Source organism: Bos indicus x Bos taurus, chromosome 13, assembly GCF_003369695.1.
Source record: "Bos indicus x Bos taurus breed Angus x Brahman F1 hybrid chromosome 13, Bos_hybrid_MaternalHap_v2.0, whole genome shotgun sequence".
Taxonomy (NCBI): domain Eukaryota; kingdom Metazoa; phylum Chordata; class Mammalia; order Artiodactyla; family Bovidae; genus Bos; species Bos indicus x Bos taurus.
The window spans coordinates 25,712,802-25,734,075 of NC_040088.1; the positions used below are offsets into that span (position 1 = coordinate 25,712,802).

General features: G+C 44.9%; 1 protein-coding gene across 10 annotated transcripts in view; it reads left to right on the forward strand.

Moving 5' to 3' along the window:
* Window positions 1-20,802, forward strand: part of STX16 (syntaxin 16) — a 51,039-nt gene extending 30,237 nt beyond the window's left edge. For 4 of the 10 annotated variants that reach the window (XM_027559010.1, XM_027559008.1, XM_027559012.1 and 1 more), the window contains 9 exons: window positions 3,320-3,331; window positions 9,637-9,754; window positions 9,871-9,978; window positions 10,593-10,733; window positions 11,830-11,995; window positions 13,024-13,115; window positions 13,631-13,774; window positions 15,144-15,224; window positions 17,894-20,802. In XM_027559010.1, coding sequence (XP_027414811.1) covers window positions 3,320-3,331; window positions 9,637-9,754; window positions 9,871-9,978; window positions 10,593-10,733; window positions 11,830-11,995; window positions 13,024-13,115; window positions 13,631-13,774; window positions 15,144-15,224; window positions 17,894-17,998 — 967 coding nt within the window. In that variant the 3' untranslated portion in view covers window positions 17,999-20,802. Of the gene's footprint in view, window positions 1-3,319; window positions 3,332-9,636; window positions 9,755-9,870; window positions 9,979-10,592; window positions 10,734-11,829; window positions 11,996-13,023; window positions 13,116-13,630; window positions 13,775-14,589; window positions 14,693-15,143; window positions 15,225-17,893 lie in introns of all 10 variants that reach the window. The other 6 variants (XM_027559006.1, XM_027559013.1, XM_027559015.1 and 3 more) reach the window with 3 other exon arrangements.
* The last annotated feature ends 472 nt before the right edge of the window (window positions 20,803-21,274 follow it).

Here is a 21,274-nt window from a genome sequence, read left to right on the forward strand (position 1 = left end):
CATTCCATCTGCCAAGTGCAGGTTTTAAGGCAACACCTCATTCAAAAAGTTACAGGCAGCTTAGCTTTAGGAAGCTAAGAATTTATAGTGTTAAATAGTCACTCAAAAAAAAAGAAAAATGTGTAAAGTCTTAAACGAATGACAGGTAGATGCTAGGTTGCTGTTCTGATCTGATGAGGTGTTATGTGGCCTGTGTGATTCCCTTTCATCCCTGGAAACAGATCTTAGGAGGGGACTTGAGCTGCTTTGCCTAATCTATTCTCTGCTTTAAAATAATACACAATCTATAAATGGAAGCTGAAGTTAATTGGTCTTAGATTAGTTTGAAAGTAGCACATTATTTTTAATAAAATACATGGTGTGTTTTAGGGGGGGAAGACTGAAGGTTAAATAATGTTTATAAGAAATCTGAAGTCCTTCTTCAGTCTTGACAGTGATACTAGTCCAAGATTTATTGAGCACTCACCGGCTTGGGGCTTGTCCTTCTGCACGTGTAGCCTCACTTAGTCCTCATAGAGCTCCATCACACAGGTGCTGCTGTTTTTTTCTCTGGATACAGATCCGGAAACTGAGGTTTCAAGGAGTTAGGAAACTTGCTCAGTGGTGCCCACCGGGCGAGCCAGGGAGCTGGGATAGGAACGCAGGCAGGCCTGGCTCTGAGCCCCTGCTACCTAGTGGGCCACAGGAGTGCTGGCAGCTTTTCCTGGACATGTGCTGCAGGTCCTGGAGAAAGGAGGAACCCATTTAAAAGAATATATATACACACATATATACATATATATTTTTTTTTACTATAACATCTTTATCTCACTTTACAGTCACGCCAGTCCATTTTAACCTCCACATTGAAGATTCTAAGTTTTAGTCCATGCCGAGTCTGTTGGAAAATTAGTCCCCTGTCTTTAGAATCCAAGTATGAAATCATTGTATATTTCTCTTTAGATCTATTTGCTTTTCTGCTTCTAAAGATTCCATTTGAGCAGAGAGGCTTACTTGAGAATAAGGGTACTTTGTTGGATGAAAGTGAAGCAAACTTTTATTTTGGCAGTAACGGAAATAAAGTAAATATCACTATAGCATAGACCTGTATTTCCAACTCATTTTGCTCAACTTTTCCAGACTTCCTGAGTAAACACAGATGGGTTTCCACTTATTTTTCAGTTTTCTGTAGAAAGTTCTTTAGACCTTAAATTCCACATGCTACTTGGAGTTTTCAGTATTTGCTTGATTGCACGCCGTTGGCAGGTCAGAAGCCTCGACTCAGACATTATGAAGATTTAGAAGGTGGTGATGCGTAGCATCGTGTTTTTCTTTGGCTCTGTTTCGGTTTTTCCTGATGGTAATTCTAAATGTTTTCATTCAGGTCTTGACAAAGTTTCCTGGTGAATTGGTGGCAGGGGGAGTTTCAAAACCTGCTAAGTTTAAGTAGCAAAGTCGGAGGGATTGATGTGCTTCAAAAAGATGATCTCCTGAATCTAGTTCCTGATGTGGTACTCGTTGCCTGTCACTAGTAACTCCCTGAAGTGCTGGTAAAAGTAGAGAGGCTGGAAGGTGGGGTAGAAAGAGGCCTGAACACCTGGGTCTGTCTGAATCTCAGCCCTGTGCCTTTGGGGAAATGAATTTATATATTCTAAAACTTGATTTTCTTATTTGTAAAAGAAAAAAAGAAAAATATACCCAAGATTCTGATTTCACCTCTTGTCAACTAATAATTGCAGAGACTGAGAGATCGGGCTGTGTGCTTCATTAATAATCCAAGAGGCCAGGCTCCTGTGCAGCAGAGATCTTAACCAGGGTCTGCAGTAATATTTTATCCAAAGATTAGACGCCAAGGAACCCCTGCAAAATGGGTAGATATGCAGGTTGAGATACCGAATTAGAGGTTTTGCCCTGTGTCTTGTATTATTAATAAAAACACCTCAGTGCTTTCGTGCTGAAACATTAGCTTTTTTTTTAAAAAAGGAGGTTTTTCTTTTATTAAAGGTAATTAAATCAGATTTCCATTTGACACTGTCTCCTCTATTAGCATCTTATAGTACTGCTGTCATGGCAGGGTATACACAGAAATACAGTTCTTGCTCTCATGGCAAATTGTAGAAGGAATGAAGGGGCCTTTCAGCTTCCTATAATGTCAGCTAATTGAATTTTTACACGGAGGAATGTTGTGTGGTTACACTGTTATTACTGTCACTGTTTAATAGTATTTTGGCCCTGATAGACCAGTTTCATTTGCACTATTAATTTTTAAATAAGGAAGTTATGTTTATTTTCTAAATTTACTGCTCAGGATAAAAAAAATATCAACACAGTTGATTATTGAAATTCACCACTAAGTATTTCAGTGATCAATACTGTTAAAAAAAAAAAAAGGACCTATTTGTTCACATTATCTATCATTAGTAAAGATCTGTTTAGAAAATAGAGTTCCACGTTGATTGTAAAAAGATCCTTTCCTTTTAAATTGAAACTTAATCTTCTGCCTGCCGATGCTTCTTCCTTTCTGCTCCTCTTAAAAAAAAAAAACTCCCCTTTTTGTTTTTACTTTTTTTAATAATAGCCTTATAATAACAGTGTGCCTCCTAGACTTATTATAATACATGCCAAGCACATGGGGAGAGTTTTCCTTTTCTTGTACCACCTGTGTCTCTCTCCGGGGACAAGTGGTTCTCGGCTTGCTTATTGCCACGGAGGAAGCCGTGTCTGCGGGATTTAATTTGCAGAGCCCTTACATATGTGGTCACTCAAATATCATCTGAATACGGCCATAGACAATTCTTGTGGGCTGTTCACGTTCTGATTTTGCTGTATTTGCAGTGCTGATTTACGTGCTAAAATTTACTTTTATTTGACACAGTGAAATTATGTTTTAGCTTTGCTCTCTTATCTTCCTAAGGGAAATTTAGAATATTGTATATGCTATTTGACATTTGTGAAATAGAAATACCATATTTTATTGCATTTAAAACAAGTATGTTTTGTTTCTATTGTATTTTAATTTTTACAGCTGTTTATTGTTTGATTCCTACCTCTTTTACCAGAACAAGCACAGTAAATAAAAGTAAAAAACACAGTAAATTAAATATTGATACAGCTTTTTTTTTTAAAGCAAGAATTAGAAGGGGGAGATTTTTTAAAAGCTTTGATTAGTAGATCTGTATTTTTAGTCAACTTAAGAGTTGCTTGAAATCTCAGTGTTTTCTCAACTGACCATCCCTTATCTATCTGTCTGTCTGTCCCCATCCTTTGTTGTTTTTTGTTTTTTTTTTTCCCCCCGCTGTCCCTAACTGGATGGGCTGATGGCAACAACATATCTCTTCAGGAGCTGGATGAGGTATTGTGTTTTCAATATTTTTGAATGTCAGTATATACAATTAATGCCTGTTTCTCTGAAATCTTTGGTTATATGTAAAATGCTAACAGAGTTTACACAGATTTTAGCATTTGTCATGATTACTTCTCCTTGTTGTGTTTTACAATTTAATCCTTAGGATTCATTTACTGTGTTTTCATACCAGGTGAATTGACGATGTAGAGAAGGGCTTGGTAACAGTATCTGCTACTCTTGGGAAAGTGTCTCAACTCTGGAGGCAGTAAAGGTTGAACGCGTTCTCCCACTTAAAATCAGCCAGATTGTTTTCAGATGATGCACGAAGCTCCCTTGGCTCCCCAGGCTGTGCAGGGGGGTCGTGGGGGCGGGCTGGTGGTGGTGCAGGAGGACGTGATGTCTGGCAGAAGCCCTCAGGAAGCCGGCCCCAGAGCCACCAGACCTGTTGAGCTGTCTGCTGAGGTGTCACTGGTATGGAGCGAGTGACCCTTGGGTCGTGCTGACTGACTAATGGTTACGTGGCCCCCTTCCTAGCAGCACGATTTTGGCCTTTTCATTACTTATTAGCAATTCTCCCGGAAGATGGAGAGGGTACGTGTTCACAGCACTTTATTCCAGTCATGCTAATAAAGCGTGGAGGAAAAAAGAGATTGAACTGTGATGGTTGGCTTTGTGTTTTCTATTAACTGTTTCAGCCAGGAAGGGGTTGGAAATACTTTTCCTCAGGATATACATTTTTAAAAGGGCCCTTTTAAAATTGGGGGTGGGAGGGTGTCCTTGGCTTTTGTTTTAATTTGGAAGTAGGAACTGTGAGGTGGGGTTAGACCCACTCACTGTCTTTGAAACCAGTGGGTCCCTTACTTGTTGGTAATAACTGCAGATGGGAGACAGCCTGAAGACCCTTCCTGGGGAGCTGGTTGCATGAAGTGTGCAGCCTCGCTTGCTCCCTGTGCTGCGCCTGTGAGAGGCTCCAGCCTGTCTCAGGCCTGCGGGGCAGTGAGCTCCCAGATGCAGGGCCATGTGGGAAGAAGCCTGATGTATAATGATGGATACTGCAATTCCCACTCTTTTTAAAAAAAATTATTTATGTTTTTATTTATTTTTTAAGAACAATAACTCACATTCAGGCTTGTGAGTACTTGGGAGATTTTTGAAAAGAGACACAAGAAGCTGTTGACAATGGATAACTTCCAGGAAGTCTGGGGTGGAAGGGAAACTGCCAACCCTTTTCTTAGGTCGGGCAGATAGTTTTAAACCATGCGCGTCTATTGCTTGAGTCATTAAGAACCAATTAGTATTGAAAACCAAACCCATCCATCTAGGAATGGGTGCTGCCCTTACTGAATGGTTTGGAAACGTGGAACCTGTGGCCCCCAAAAAGAAGTGTGCCCTGGTTGGGATGGTGGGGGGGCGGTGCTGGGAAACAGTCACAGTGGCCTAAGTTTGAACGCTTCTCCCACTCGGCTCATCAGGGTCATCTTTCCTGAGGGCTCTGCCGTCTGAACCTATTTCCAGGCTCTCCTACTTCCTCTTCAGGCAGTAAGTTCCAGACACTGGCTCCCCCCCGCCCCACCCCAAGTTCTCTCTGCCACATTCTGGAGCAGAGACCCAGAGTGAGAGCCACCTTTCCGGCCACATGCCCCGAGGCCCAGCCTGTCCATTCTGAGGCCGCATGGCCCCTCAGCCCGCCACCCGTTCACTTCCCCTTCTTGTCCTTTGTCCAGAATCAGCACATCCGTTATGAAGTGAGTTGTACATGACATGTCTTGTATTTACTTCATTAATTCATTGCATTTAGTGTTGACTCACGCACTTAATTATGAGTGTGTGTTTATTACGACTGCGTGCCCGGTGCTGAGCAAGAAGCGGGGCCGTGTTGTGAACAGCGTCCAGAGTCCCAACTTTGCCAGGGTGCAGTCGGGCTTCCAGTTGCCCCCGACGTGGGTCAGATGGAGGCCATCCCTGTGTCGGTGAGGCCCAAGCACGCTGTCCTGACTGTGTCATGGTGGCCACATGGGTTTGTCATTTCTCCTTCTCAAATCACCTTGAAAATCAGCTGCACCCTGGGGATACCAGGCTCTGCTCTTCTCCAGAAACAAGTAAGGAGTGCCCTGGGAGAACACCACCCCATCACTCTCCTGGCCTTGATCTCGTCTACTCCCCACCTATGACAGAGTCATCTCCCAAATTGTTGGCTTTTTAAGTTCATAGAAGGAATGATTTTTAAAATTACAAGATGTAAGCATCAGGTTCCCAAACCACATAGCCTGGGAAGGGCAGGGTGAAGTGGCTGGAGCGTGGGGCCAGCCAGCATGGGCTGCTCCCTGGTACCCCTGCTGGGGGCAGCATTGAGAAGGGAAGTCTCAGCCCCTTGGTATCAGTGTTTGAGGAACAGGGCGCCGTCTTCTCTGCAGGTCTGTCTTGGGCTGAAAGTGGGGGTTCAGTCCATAACCTATGGTGCGTGCAGTTGTTGCTTCCTACTTTTTTTTTTTAAGTTTGTTTATGAGAGTTGAGGGGAAAAGGAAGGTTAGTGAACCTAGCAACATTTTGTCTGGGTGGTGAGGTTGTCAGAATTTTTAATTCTATATTTTTTGCACACATAAAGAAATGACTATCTTGAACATTTATTGTTTCATAATCAGAAAAGGTAAACACTATTTTAAAACGATCACAGATCAGAGAGAAAAAAATGGTGCTGATAGCCCCCAACTCTTTTATATAACATGCTTCTTCACTCCCTCCAAGGAAGGAGGTTTCTTCAGCCTTAAATGTCTGTTAGCCATCTGAGCACAGTGAGTTGACTGCACCACGTACATGCCCACCTTGTCTCAGGTGGAAACCAGGGCCGCCAGGCGGTGTTTGCCAACTTCCCATCTGGACTTGCCGCAAACGATCCAGAATTGTCAGTATTGGTTCTTATTACCAGTGCATTATGACTGACCTTAGTTTATTTTTTTTTAGATGAGTGTGCATGTGTGTGTGGATATATTTGACTTTCCTAATCTCTCCAGAGGCTTTGCATATCCTTAATCTTATGGAACACTAAATCAGACTTCTCATAAAGGTCGGGTTTTATAAGAGGAGGAAGGCTGTATAGTTGGAACAGCAAGATTTATAAGGCTGTGTCGTGTGTGTGTGTGTGTGTGTGTGTGTGTTTTCTGTCCATAGATCAAGCGCTTGTCCGTGCTATCTGGTCTTCTTTAAAGGGACAGTTGTCGATGTCTGAAGTGGACCGAGGGCATAGATAACTTTGATGAACTCAACAAGAAGCCAGTGGGCGTGCCATTGTGAGCAACCGTTGGGATCTTCCTGCACTGATGCGCTTGAGCTGGGTGACTCTGGGGTGGGGTCACACACCCTATAGTTCTTAGAGGACAGAGTTACAAATAAGAATTCTTAAATTCTTAATTCTCAGGAGTACAATTTTATTTATATATTATTTTCTTATTTAAAAACATGGAAAGTTTTTTTTTTTTTTTTTTTAACTTGAGAAGCATAAGTTCGTTAAGAAAAGCTTTACTGCCCATCATCGTCTCTTCACTGGGGGGACATGGAATGGAAGAGCAGCAAGTAAAGTGAGTGAAAAACCTGACAGCTTTTTAAGGCCTGAGTTGACTTGAATGGCAGCTTGGAAACGAACATATTTTGGATCTTAAAAATGAGAAAACGTTGAAATGAGAAGTGAGGTTTCTGAAGTTGAAAGGGTGATTGTTTTGCATTTAAAATGTATTTTTTTAATGTTCATATTTGTTCCCAGTTTTAATTGACGGTTATCTTCCGTTAGATTTTCCCTTCCTAAAACAGTCTATTTTTTTTTTTAAATGGTACATACTGTGATATGTATTACAAGCTGATTCCGATCAAATAAATGACACGTTTCTTGTAAGGCTGCCTGTCTTAATCATGGTAAGCTCTTGCTATAGATGGTATCATAAAGGGGACAAATTATTCCCTGTTTAAAGTTTTTAGTCTTAGAGAATCAGCTATTCTGTCTCATTGGCACAATCCTGATACAGCCTGTGGAAAGCTGGGGCTGGCTAGCTGGGGAGTCATCTCTCCCCTTGGTCCCCAGCAAGCTTCCTTGGGACGCCTAAAGAGGGTGTGTGTGCGCAGTCTTTTACCTGCATTTTTTGGAGGCACAGGTCTATTATGTAAAACCAAGTACTGCTTAAAAAAGTGTTGAATCCACTTCAACTGATTTCATATGTGATTTATAAAAATTTCTCACTTGTTTTTGAGAAATTGATACTAGTTACTACTGTGCAGATAAACTTAGGTAGACCCTCTGTATCTTTTTTGGTTTAGTGTATTTTGGTTAACAGTCACAACAGTACAGAATTGTGAGTTTAGAATCTCTTAATAAAACAAATGACTACCATCATTTTATTGAGATATGGTTCAATAGTAACAGGCAGTGTGTTAGGTGATCCACTGGCGCAGTGGAAACTCAATGACCCGCAGGTGTCACTTTGTGGGAACAGCTGGAGGTTTAAGTTCTGCTCCAGGTAGGCAGCAGCTCTGTGTCCAGTGCCTGCTGTCCAGCCAGCAGGTGCTGGGTGCTGGTCTATGGTTGGTCCCTTTTGGTTTGGTCATTGTGCCCACTCCAAGACTGCACAGCTCTTGGTGGCTTTGGGGGCAGTTTTGAGGAGTACACAGCTGTGTGTGGGGTGAGGGGCTGTGTCTGCAGAACTCGAGAGAGGCCAGTTTGTCCAGCCTCTGTGCTCAGCTGAGCCTATCCTGTGGTCCCTGGTGCTGCTGGTGGGAAATGGATCCGAGGACTGTGTCTTGTGTTGTTGTTGTTTGAAGGTGAGGGCTTGTTATCCTGATAACATTTTCTTAGCAAATTGCAGTTGTATTTCATGGGCCTGCCAAAGTGATTGGCAGCTGGTGGGGTGATTGGGGCTTCCGGAGTCAGCCAACCCAGGTTTTAATCTGTCACATAATAGCTTTGTGACCTTGGGCAAGCTAGTTAACTTTTCTGGGTTTCAATTTCCTCATTTATAGATTGGAATAATAGCCCCTAGCTCACCTAGCTTGTGCGAGGGTTAAAATAATAAAAGGAAGGTAAAATTCCTATTAGTGAACTCTTAAAAACAAACAAGGTGGCTGTGGTTGAGAATTACACAGCACAGACGCAGAGCCCCGATAGCGCAGGTGGGGTGACGCACCATTTGTTCAGGACCTGAAATGACACTGGCCCTGCAGGGTCCACGCCACTGCGGAAGGCGCTGGGCCTGATCACGATTCATATGCCCAGGGAGCACTGCTGGGGCGGCTGGTCCCTTCAGCGTGGTCATTGCGTCAGACGCCACCCCCCCCCCCCCCCCCCCCGCCCCCCGAGCCAGTGGGGGCAGCGCCTCCCCCGCTGTGACAGAGCCGGACGCAAGACTCCAGTGTGCTTTTAGGAATTTTGCTGTAATCTCCCTGTTCCGGGTTTAGGGCTGTTGCTTGAAGAATTCTTTTAATGTAGGCTTTTCCTTGTGTGATTTTTTTTTTTTACCCCCTTTTATCCTTATCTGAGGATGTTAAAAATTTTGCCTTGTTCCTTTATTGTTAGAAAAAAAAAAACATTTGCCGAATGAGTGAAAAAATAAATTTAGATAAATGCAGGGAGTGGTGAAGAAAAGCAGTATACATTCTCTACCCAGTTCTGCAGTGCGATTTAGAAAATGTACAAAGTCCTACCTGTAGCAGACTTCTATATGCTGTTTTCCATTATTTCCTGATCATCATTTGCATCTTTTGAAACTGGCGTTTATAAATTCTGAACTCTGGAGGGGTACCTCAAGATCCTTTCAGCTGTTCACTGCCTCCAGGCAAGAGAACAGTTTAACCACACCAAACCTGTGATTTCTCTCCCATTCTTAAAAGCTTTCCAAGGCAGTGTATTCCATAGGTAAAATAAACAAGTACTACGGAGATCATTTGAAAATAAGGGAAAATGTTGCCTGTGGACATTTAACCAAAGAAAGGGAGTGACAGTGTAAGATTGCCTTGAGATTTTAAGGATTGCTTTTGCCAAATGGTAGATAATTTGCGGACTGTTTTAGGCAGCTCTTTGACACATTTTAAACCTGATTAATGATCTTGTGACTAAGATAACTGGATCAGCCCTATTTACAAAATAAGCTAAGTGTCTGTAAGTAAACCTTGAAATGTTTGCATTGGTTCCATTTATAGCCTAGAATATTTTCTTTTTTAATGTGTCTGATCAAATGAATTGCTGAGTTTCATGCCACCCCATCATAGTACAATACTAAGGTTTTTCTTTTAAGGATCTCTTGTTGACTTTTTCATTAACATTTTCATAGCCAGATCAAGTCAAATTCATATTCACAAGTATGTCCAAGGAAATTAAGAAGTGGTACGTGGAAAGATAGGAAAACAGTTCCATATCCTAGCAGTATCAAAAGCAAGTTTGTAATCCAGGCAAGTGCATTTGCTCCTCTATTTCTGTCTTAGTGAGCGACATTTAAAAGGGAGTGAGAGTGTGCTTGTCTGGACTGAATTTGAATAATTTTTAATGTCCCTTTATTTCTTTGTAGCTCGCTGATGATCGCATGGCTCTGGTGTCAGGCATCAGCTTGGACCCAGAAGCCGCAATTGGTGTGACAAAGCGGTCCCCTCCTAAATGGGTGGATGGAGTGGATGAAGTAAGTGGAATGTTCGTTTCACACTCTCTTATTTATTGAGGTAATTATGACATTAATATGTTTTAAGGTATCTGCCATAAAGATTGATTTGGCTGCAACTTGAATGCATGTCCTTGTAAGTGTGTTGGCTTTAGAATTATTCAGGTCACACACCACAAGAAGGGTGTGTATGTCTGTGGGCATGCTTGTGATTTTGGTTTTAGTAGTAACTGGTGGCTCAGTGGTAAAGAATCCACCTGCCAATGCAGGAGACTCGGGTTTGATCCCTGGGTTGGGAAGATTAACCCCTGGAGAAGGAAATGGATACCCACACCAGTGTTCTTTCCTGGGAGATCCCATGGACAGCGGAGCCTGGCACGCTACAGTCCATGGGTCACAAAAGAGTTGGACCTGTCTTAGTGACTAAACAACACCCGAATTACAGAAAGAAACTGAAGAACTGTGTAACCAGAAAGAGTGGTATTTGAATGTCTGGTGGTTTGAATTAAAGGTTGCTCAGTCAACTATGAATTGGCTGAAGACTGAGCTCCATACTCTTGCGTGTAGCTGGTTGTCTCAGAGGCAGACAGACACTTGGAGGGAGAGAGTAGAGCTCTGGGATTTCATTTGTTTAGATACAGTATGATGTTGGGCGGATTAAACAGAAGATGAAGGAGTTAGCCAGCCTTCATGACCAGCACTTAAACCGACCTACCCTGGATGACAGCAGCGAGCAGGAGCATGCCATTGAGATAACCACACAGGAGATCACCCAGGTGAGGGGGAAGGGGTCCTCAGGTGGGAACTTGGTCTCCCGGCCTCCTCACCCTCTCAAAAGCCAGCCCACAGAACAGTGCTAAATGAGGCCTAGAGTTTTGCTTCCCAGCTTGAAGTTCACAGAGGGACCCAGGAGGCCCTGAGCTCCTCCAGGTTTCAGCATCTGCACTCCTTGTCCTGCAGGAGTGGGGACTGTTTTTTGATTGTTTTTAAATACTACTGTGGATTGATCTGAAAATTAAATTCAGAGCATTATTGAGTTCAATCATTTGATTTTAAGATATGTAACTTCTATTGTATACTAGTTTGCAAATTTTTTTCTTGTTTAAAAAAAAGGGTAGTTGTAATTGAACAGATGGGGAGCAGTTGCCCAGGCTGAATCTCTTGATATCCCAGAGAAACTCAGCCTCCTGGAAGTGTCTCTTGTAAAATGTTAAACTTGAGTAATTTTAAAATAATGTGACTCAGGACTTCCCTGATGGTCCAGTGGTTAAAAATCCGCCTTGCAACACAGGGGACACAGGTTCCATCCCTGGTTGGGGGAGCTAAGATCCTACATGCCCCCTTGCCAAAAAAAAACAAAACATAAAGCAGGAACAATATTGTAATAAATTCAATAAAGACTTTTTTAAAAAGATACTTTAAAAATCTTAAAAAGCAGTGTGACTAGTGTATAAATAAGCAGTTACATTTTTCATTTGTTTACACCTCCTGGGTTGCTGCTGCACAGGGATGGGGCATGATGCGTGGGGAAGCCCTGGGGTGTTAAGAGCATCTGGGTCCTGGCTTTTAGCGATTAACAGTAATATGATTCTCCTTTAACTTCTCAGACCCCAGTGTTGTCATCTGTAAAATGGAAACGATAATAGTAGTACCTGCCTCTTAGTTAGGGTGGCTGTCGGGACTAAATGAGAAGGCTGTGAGGAGCAGTGCGCACGCATGTGCACACTCAGCATCTGTTCAGGTCTGGTTCAGCTGCGATTTCCTGGCCATCCTCAGCGCCAGCCTGTGCAGCCAGAGCCCCTGTGTGTCTCACTCCGGCATGCAGGCACCTTGGGGCCCCCGGCCCACTGTGAGCGCCCCCTGTCCTCCCAGCTCTTCCATAGGTGTCAGCGTGCGGTGCAGGCGCTGCCCAGCCGGGCCCGCCGGGCCTGCTCGGAGCAGGAGGAGCGGCTCCTCCGAAACGTGGTGGCCTCGCTGGCCCAGGCCCTGCAGGAGCTGTCCACCAGCTTCCGGCACGCACAGTCCAGCTACCTCCGACGTGAGTGTCCACCCCCGCCAGGCTCTCCAGTGACGAGCGTCCCAGCGCTCAGGTCACAGGACAACTCTGTGTTTTGTGTCTTCTTCTGCTGGTTCTCCATTTTGTCCTTTGCTTTTCATGGTTAGCCTTTGCATATCCTCTTACTTCGTGGGGTAGAAAGTAGCTCTTTCTGCCCCCAGAGGTAGCCACATCCAGGTTGAGGCCACCCCATGGGGCATTGACAGTCCTCCTCTAAAACAACAAAAGAGAAACTCTTTTGTCAAGTTTAAAGTATTTGAAAATCAATCTAGCATATTATAAAAGCATGTAGTTTTCTAGGTGTTAGGCTTGCAGGAGCTGCTGATAAATGGGTAAAAATAGTTGTAATCATGTTGAAGCTTTATATTTGCCTATCTGTCTAAACACCTTACCTGGGAATAGTTAAAGCAGACACATTCTCTCCCAGCCTCCCTTCCTTCCCAAATAGTGCAAAGTCAGGTTTCAGCTACATCCTCATTCAGAGCACCCATAAACTGGCTTTTTCTGTATTGCCATTGTAATCAATGATATCCCCATATGCTCCCCCAAAAGCTAGTTCTCCCTCCTGACAACTGGCATATTTGTGTTTGTGCTTTCATTTTACTACTTCTAAAATTTGATTAGGGCCACTTGGAATTCTTAGCAGATATACTTTTAGAGAGAAATACTTAATGTTTTAAATGTTTTTAGCAGCAGCTAAGTGTTTCTGCTCCACTGAGAGCGTCTCAGATGATGGTGTTGCATTGTCACTCACCTGGCACCCAGTGAACTGTTCACACTCGCAGTGTGGTTTCTGTCCTAAGTAACCCCAAATGCTTGCCTGCTGTTGCATGGTTGTGGTCCTTTACTGTCCCCCATCTCTGCTGGAGGTGAGCAGGGCTGCTTCTAAAGTGGCCAAGAATGTCTCCATTTTGACTGTTGAGTTTTACTCTAGATGCCCCCTTTTAATGGTGGAACAGTAACCAGAACGGTTTCCGTATTCAAGTAAAGTGAATTCCTATCCACGACAGGCATGAAGAATCGAGAGGAAAGATCCCAGCATTTTTTTGCTACATCAGTACCGCTGATGGACGATGGCGAGGATAATACTCTGTATGACCGGGTACGTGTCGGGGCCACAGACCCGCCTGCTGCTCATGTGCACTCTGCTCTGTTTCCTTCTCTTTTCGGACCTTTAGCTTCCCTGAGACACAGCTGGATTGGCACTGTGTGGCGTGCACATCCATCAAGTGCTTTGCAGCTGGCGGGAGAACAGTCGTGGGGGCCATACTGTTTCTTCCTTTCTAAAGACTGCACGGAGACCTTGTCAGGTGCCTTCCAGAATCTTCTGGAAAGCAGTCTGCACACCCCACTCCCAGGAAGAACCCTGAGACACGCAGGCTTCTCCCTGGTGCTTTTGCCGCTTGGCTCTGGGGCAGCTGCCGACAGGGGTTCTCTGTGTCCCCGCTTTGGCCGGTGGTGCTTTAGAGCCCGCTGATTCAGGGAGATCTTTCTTGTTAGGAAAAATAAGTGCTTGTGTGTGGTGTGCTCTATAGAAATAGTTTCAAATTTTATTTTCTTTAAGTTATATCTAAAATCGTACTTCATGTGCACATTTCGTCCTTTTTGATTGGCTAGGGCTTTACAGACGAGCAGCTAGTGCTGGTGGAGCAGAACACGCTGCTGGTGGAGGAACGGGAGAGGGAGATTCGCCAGATCGTGCAGTCCATCTCTGACCTGAACGAGATATTTAGGGACCTGGGAGCCATGATCGTAGAACAGGTGTGTGCATTTACCTGCCTCGTCAGTGGGCTCTTTTGCCCTGATACCTCATTCTTCCCCAGGCTTTTCGATTCTGCACTTCTGTCAGGAAAGCAGTTGTAACCCATTCCTTCTGTGTATATACAGTGTGTGTGCTCAGTCATGTCCGACTCTTTGTGACCCCATGGACTCTAGCCTGCCACGCTCCTGTGTCCATGGGACTCTCCCAGGCAAGAATACTGGAGTGGGTTGCCGTTTCCTACTCCAGGGAATTTTCACGACTCACTGTGTATGTGTGTATGTATATACGAGTACAGATTCTATGCAGACTGCTGTCATGCCCCATAAAAATACTAATAAACTATTTTTTAGATGAGAAACAGGTGTCAGTGACAGTGCTCACGTCCTCTGCCTCCATCCCAGGGCTGCTCCCAGGAGCACCCCGTGCCGGGAGCCTGGCTGGCTCTGCCCACGCTCAGCGGTGATTGTGACGATGGATAAGTTTTCCCATCTAATTTTGGCAGGTTATTGTGTAAAGGCAACTGGAACCACTAGCCCTCAAGTAGAATTAGATTGTTTGTTCACTGTTAAAATCTGATTAGGGTGTTTTATTATCTTGCCAGTGGGGATTTGGGTCCTGATCCCCCGAAACCAGCTGCAGACTAGAGCAGACAAGGCTGTAGAAGATCTAGTTAGGTTAATTACTCCCGTGGCTCTCATGGAACTGTTCGTGCTGTCGTCTCCCAACGCAGCACACTTCTGTTCAGAGCCCCATCCTTCCGTGGAGCCTGGTGTTCTCTTCTTCCTGTTTGAACCCAGCAATTAAAAAATTACAGGCAAAACTCTCCTGGAGGCGAACGTGTGATTTTACATGGTGTATTGGAGCTAGCCGTGTTTGCTCTGGCCCATGGAGGCGTGTGGAGATTCTCAGACATGATAGTAAGTTTCCAGACCTCATTCTAATCAGGCCTGGCTTAACTGGCCTTCTCTGCTTCCTTGAACCTGTGAGTTTAAGCCACAGATGGGCACAGAAGCAAGCCCTTCACCACTCAGAGCCTGTTTCCACTGAACCATGTATTTCTTAAAGCCCCATTAAGCCTGAATATGGAGTATCCTGTAGTGGCTAAACCCAAAAAAGAAACCTCAATTTGTCAGTATTTTCTTCTCATGAGCTAGGCTTTCCTGCAGCTAACGGCGGCACTCTGCCACTGAGCACCTCACTCTGCTTGGTGATGGACTCCAGAGCTGACAGGATGTCCCTTTACCCCACAGTCAAGTAGAACAGATAATCCCGTGGATGACAATGCCTGCAATCTGCATCTCTCATTTCTGAAGCTCCATTTTCCCAGTTGCGCTTGTTGATTGTCTGTGACTGTCATTTATCACCCAGGGTACCGTCCTCGATAGAATCGACTATAATGTTGAGCAGTCCTGTATCAAAACTGAAGACGGCTTGAAACAGCTCCACAAGGTAATGGCATATCTTTCAGTAGCTGAGAATTTGAAGAATTGTTTTCCCGTATCAAGAATTCATACGAGGCTTGTCTTCTGTCTTAACTGTCCCTAGCACTTTCGTCTGTCATCAGCTCGAGATGGGGCTGTGAAAATGCAGCCTGTCGTATTCTTCAGAGCCCACCGTGTGGGCTGTGGCCGTTTCCCTGCAATTAGTGAATCCCAGTGCACCCCACATGCAGAGTTGAAGTTGCTGAGAACCCGTTCTTTCTGTGACAGCAAACTCTGAAAGAGTCGGGGTTTTCTTCCTTTTAGAAAATACTTTATTCCTTGGCTAGGCCCTCTTGTTTTAGGGAATCGATTGAGTGGGTGTTTGTTAAAACCCGTGTTGCGCGTTCTGTCTGCTGGTAGCTGCTGACTCAGGCCTCCCTTGTTGTGGTACTTTTCTGATGAATTGCTGCTGGGGATTCATTCTGGAGAAGATAAAAATCTAATTTTCTCTTTTAATTACCACAGTATATCTGTGTACCACCTTGAGGAGAGAGTAGTCTGTTGAAGTGAGAGTATTAGCTTTCTCATTCTTTGCTAATACTCTGATGGCTGTCTCCAGAATGTTTTTCATGATATTTGTTAAAAATAAATGGAAAACATCCTTAAAAATCTTGTAATCAACCATGAGAAGCACATATGTACACTGCTGAGTGACTCTCATATATAATTGGCTGCATGTTTTCTTCAGAAGGAATGAAATACTTCACAGATGAAATAAATTCTGTCCATCTCCTCATGGACAGCGGTACTCCTAGCCATGTGTGATGGTCATTTTCTCGATTCACTAATGTACTTCTCTGTCATCTCTCTGAGACCAGTCGCTTCCTGTGGGAGAGGTGACCATACCTGGCTGTGGTGCCAGGTTTATGGAAGGTGAGGCCTCGCACAGGTCTGACCAGGAACCCTCACCTTCCTCTTCTATATGCTTGTTACCACGTGCAGGGCAGGAGTGGGTGGGACGCCAGCAGACACTGAGAAAGAGGAGGTCTGCCTTGTGGACATAGGAGGCTTTTTAATTTTTTTAAGCATTCGGTTCATTTGGTTGCCACATTTTATGTATTAAAAACGTGAAAGCTAACTTTAGTTTCTCACTCTGTAATATCTGGGCCTTCATATGCTGTTGAATTATGCATCGGTTTTGAAGTTTCTTAAATAAAAACTAGCAAAATATGTTTTGTAATACAACAGAGATAAAGGGGAACAGCTTTCTCCACGAGGGTGTACATATCTAGTGGGAACTAAAAAATTTGTTTAAGGTTTGACTTTATAAATCATTTTGAGAGGTTTTAAAGTGTATCACCTGGTGTCAGCTTCAGTGGTGGTTACTGACTACAAGAGTGAGCACGTACTGTCCTCTCTTCGGCTTGGCTGGCCATTACCTTGGCGATCAGCTCATCTGAAGCTGGCGGGGCCTTGGAGTCGCTTCTTCCGAGCCAGGCTCTCCAGATGGGTGAACGGGTCCTAAGGTTTCCTCCTGTGGATGAGTGGCCTGGTGGGTGGGCGGGCTCACTTAGGACACAGAGCTGCTGGTCAGAAGGTTGGTGGGGATGCAGAAGTGGGCGTGGGAGGCTGGACCTTCTGAGCAGGTGCTGCCCTCAAGCCGTCCCCTCGCTTTCACTTTCACCTTTGCCATGAGGCAGTGCCGTCCACAGAAGTGTGGGGAGTGTGCTCTCCCCATGGGCGGAGGGGGAGCCTGGTAGGCTGCAGTCATGGGGTCGCTAAGAGTCGGACATGACTGATCGACTTCACTTTCACTTTTCACTTTCATGCATTGGAGAAGGAAATGGCAACCCACTCCAGTGTTCTTGCCTAGAGAATCCCAGGGATGGTGGAGCCTGGTGGGCTGCTGTCTATGGGGTCCCACAGAGTCAGACACGACTGAAGTGACTTAGCAGCACCAGCAGCATGTGGTCAGGGACACTTGGCTACTCTCTCCTCCCCTCTGCTTTCTCTGAGTCACGTTCCTGCACGATAGGCATGTGTCACTAGCCACACAGGATGACTCAGCTTGGGTGGGTTCTTTCTGCACCTGACCCCATGGGGCAGCTTTCCTGTTTCTGTTGGGTTGATGGAAAAGTCTGTTTGGGTTTTCCTGTAGCATCTTATGGAAAAACCTGAATGAACTTTTTTGGCCAACTCAATACTTCCATGGATGAATTTCTTCTTGTTTGCAGACTCAGAGGAGGTAGAAGAGCTTCTCTGGGGCCCTCACTTCTCTCCCTTCTGGCTGGTGTCACTGGAGCCAGAAGTTTGACTTCTCAATGAAGGAGCTGTGCATTCCTCCAAAGAACCGTGTCTGGAAGTGAGAGGCTTCCATAGAAAGAGTGGGTCCTTGCGGTCAGTGGAGGGGGATGTAAGGAGAGGCAGGCTGTGTGGAGCTGAAGGCAGAGCCTTAGACTTCTCCCATGGCCCTCAAGTGATGGTGGATCCCCAGCAGGTGCTTCATGAAGCCTGTAGGTAGGGAACTCGGGGGTCACGGGAGTCAACTGAACTCTAGGAGTTAATGGCAGTGATTGTGATGATGGAGCCGGTGGCAGAGGTGTTGGGTGTGCAGGTATAGCCAGAAGCTAGGACCAGAAACGAGGCAGACTTGATTTTGGAGAAAATGATGACCCTTTCTCCTTCCTCTTTCTGTAGGCAGAGCAGTATCAGAAGAAGAACCGGAAGATGCTCGTGATCCTGATATTGCTCGTCATCATCATCGTCCTCACTGTTGTCCTCGTCGGCGTGAAGTCTCGCTGAGCGGCATCGGGCCAGTGTGTGGTGCGTGGACCCGGGCACGAGGCCCGGCGCCCGGGGGCTCTGGCGGAGGTGCGGCCCCGGCCTAGCTGGGGTGGCGGCGGTCCCATGGACTCCTCAGCCCGGTCATGCTCACACGAGGGGAAGGGGCATCTGTTTTCCTTCATTGGCAAGACGTGAAGGACCTTGGATACTGCTGCGGAATAGAGATGAGTTCTCGCTTTGGTTTTGTTTTGTTTTGTTTTGTTTTGTTTTCAGAAAGAAAATATCAGTTGAACGTTTACAGGCCTCGTCACGCTGTTCGATGTATCATACCTGTATATGCTCTTTTTTTTTTTTTTAAGCAATCATGTTTGAGCAGCATGTTAAAAGAATTTTTGGAAAAAAATTTTTTAAACCATCTGGTTTTTAAGAAATTTGGTACCAGAAATTTATGAGTAGAGGCAAAATTGCCTCTTCATCTTTGTCTATGTATTTTCCAGTTGAAAACAAACTGAGAAGTCCTTTAAGAATTTATAATCCGTTCCCCATTAACTTAATTTAACTTTTCCATCACTGTTAATGATCAGAGTAACAAAGTGTGAAAAATAAGAAACCATCATTGATGTTAATTAACACATTTAGATGGGCCAGTTAAAACAGCTTCATAAGTTTAAATTAATTGTAAATGGAGTATTCCTCATCTCAGATTTGTGCACTGCATTTTCTCCTGTAAACCGAAAGGGGTTACTAAGCAGAACCAGCCAAATGCAAGAGTTGATGATTTGAAAGAACCTCACATTAAAAGGGCACTCGGCAGTGTCGGAAAAGTCACCAGAGCTGGCCGGTGTGTCCCCGTGCCCATCCCCAACCATCCTTGCTCAATCCATTACTTATATAATAACTACATAAAGACCTGTTCAAGCCAGACACCATTTAATGGACTGTGAATTTACATGGAGGCCATTCTAAATGGGTCACCCTATTTAGGATTAGTGGGTCTCAAATTATTAACCAAACATGACTCCATTTCAAAGTAAAATATTCCCCCAGTGGTTTGATTTATTGGCCCTTCCATTGCCATTGAACATGCCCAGAAGGTAGGCATATTCCTGCTGTTTGTGAAAATCTTGGCTCAGAAAACCCCTCATTTGTGTGAGCATGAATCCGGTCTCCAAAGCAGGACTTTGTTGTTCACTTACCTATTATCAATATGGTGCTCAAACATATTCCTGGACCTGTGGAGTAATGTGGAAAGTGATGATAACTTTGAAACCTGAAGTTGTTTGTGTTTTAACGGGTCTTGAGACACCAGTATAGTTTTAATGGTCTTTGTGTCATTTTTGATGGCTTTCCATTGTTTTTACCTCTTGTAAAATGTTTTAAAAGAGCATGACCTCATTAAGTGTGCTACGTTTTATTTGGACCAGTCACATAACCTGTCTCTCTAGAATTGACTTTGAAGTTATTTCCAGAAATTTAAACTCAAACCCCGAGATTCAAGTTGTCCAAACAGGTCATGTGCTTAAAACGCAGACCACTGCCCAGCCTTCCCGTCCCAAGTGGTTCATGAAGCCGGGCAGTCCCTGGTTCCCTGTTCCTGACGTGGGCGTGGGGTGATCTAAAGGCATCCCTGGCATATCAGGAAGTAGCATGGCATTCCCTGACAGCTACTTACTAAGGAGGAAGGCCGGGAATGAGGTCCAGCCCCTCCTCAATTGCCCCTGAGATGGGGGGCTTCCTTGGTTCCTGAGAGCAACTGTGGGCTCTTTAGCCTCAGTGGTTTTGAGCTCAGGGAGTCAAGCTGCTCCCAGGATGGGGGTTGTCCAGATGAGGGGCTCCCCTCCTAGACAGCCTGGGATGGTGTTAAGGGTTCTTGTAGGGGAGCTTTTCCAGTGCTTAGGCTCACTGACTCTTGAAGGAACGTAATCCTTTAAGAAAGGATCACTATTTATTTGTATTTATTTTTAGTGAACAGGGTGATTAGTTGGATTTTTTATCCAATTCCTTTGGGTAAAATAATGAATCTGACTAGGGATGGCTTGAAGGATCCTGTTTGGGATCCGGACAGCTGCCCCCTCTGACTGGATCCCCGGCAGCACCAGCTGAAGCCCAGCCATCGGCTGCCATCACCGTGTCCCCAGGCCAGCAGCAGCTGGAGCACGTGTTCCAACTTGCCAGGCTCCACCAAACACTCCTGTTCTGTTGCCACCTCCTGGGGACAGATCAACAGCAGGCAGGCTGGAAGGGGAGGTTAGTGATTAGTGTCCTGGCACCCAAGGGTCCTCTCTCTCCTTGTCTCGCCTATGGCTCTGGTGGCAAAGGTGGCTCTTCCTGGCTCTGCCCTCGCTGCTGCCCGTTGTGACGTGGCCTGCACGGCTCTGTTGACCGGGGCTGGAGGGGGGACCCATAGACGTTGCCTGTCAGGTCCCTGGAGCTCCTCATCTTTCCCGAGATGGGGACTGAGCACTACTGTCTCTTGTTTTATTAATTTGGGGTGGGGGGAGGTGCTGACTTGCTGGCCCTGGGCGTGAAGCCGTGTTCATCTCTAACGAATTTACCACAGTCTCTGCTAATTGAGAGAGCATTATTTATTTGTTTTGACACAAGAGCTTTCAGTGTTTTATGCTAGCTAATGGCTTCTTAAAGGTAATAAAAACCTTCCAACCTAATTGGTCAGATAAGACTTTTGTGTGTGTGTGCTTAAATAAAGCAATTAGTGAAGCGCTTCTATCCAAAACGACTTTTTTTTTTGTCCTTTTTAGAAAACTAATTTACTGTTACTGGAAACTTTTTGTACAATAAAGCAATCATCAGATTCAAGAACACTCTGTTATCCTAGTAGTAATTTTAATGATGGGCTGCCTGTTTTCCTCAAGTGCATCCATGTTTCAGGGGAGCCTGGCCTGCTCTGTGACTGTTGGGGACCGATGACTGTTTGTTGTGTGCTGAGGCCTTGGCCTTAGTGTTGGGGAGTCTGTCTGTCTGATAAATGCTTTCAAGGGGACCCATCAATATGCTACCCACTGTCCCATGGACAGAGGAGCCTGGTGGGCTACAGCCATGGGGTCACAAAATGTCAGACATGACTGAGTGACTAACACTTTGACTTTTGTACAAAAACGGCAGATAATTACATTTCTTAGAAAAATGTATGCTTTGTGTACCCACCAAGAAGCACTGGAGATCTTCAAGGAAACCTAGTTACATGTCCTTGCTTAGAAGTAATTCTTACACACGGGCTCCCAGAGACTTGAACTTCTTTGAAGTCCTCCTGCCCTGCTAATCTGAAAATTTCAG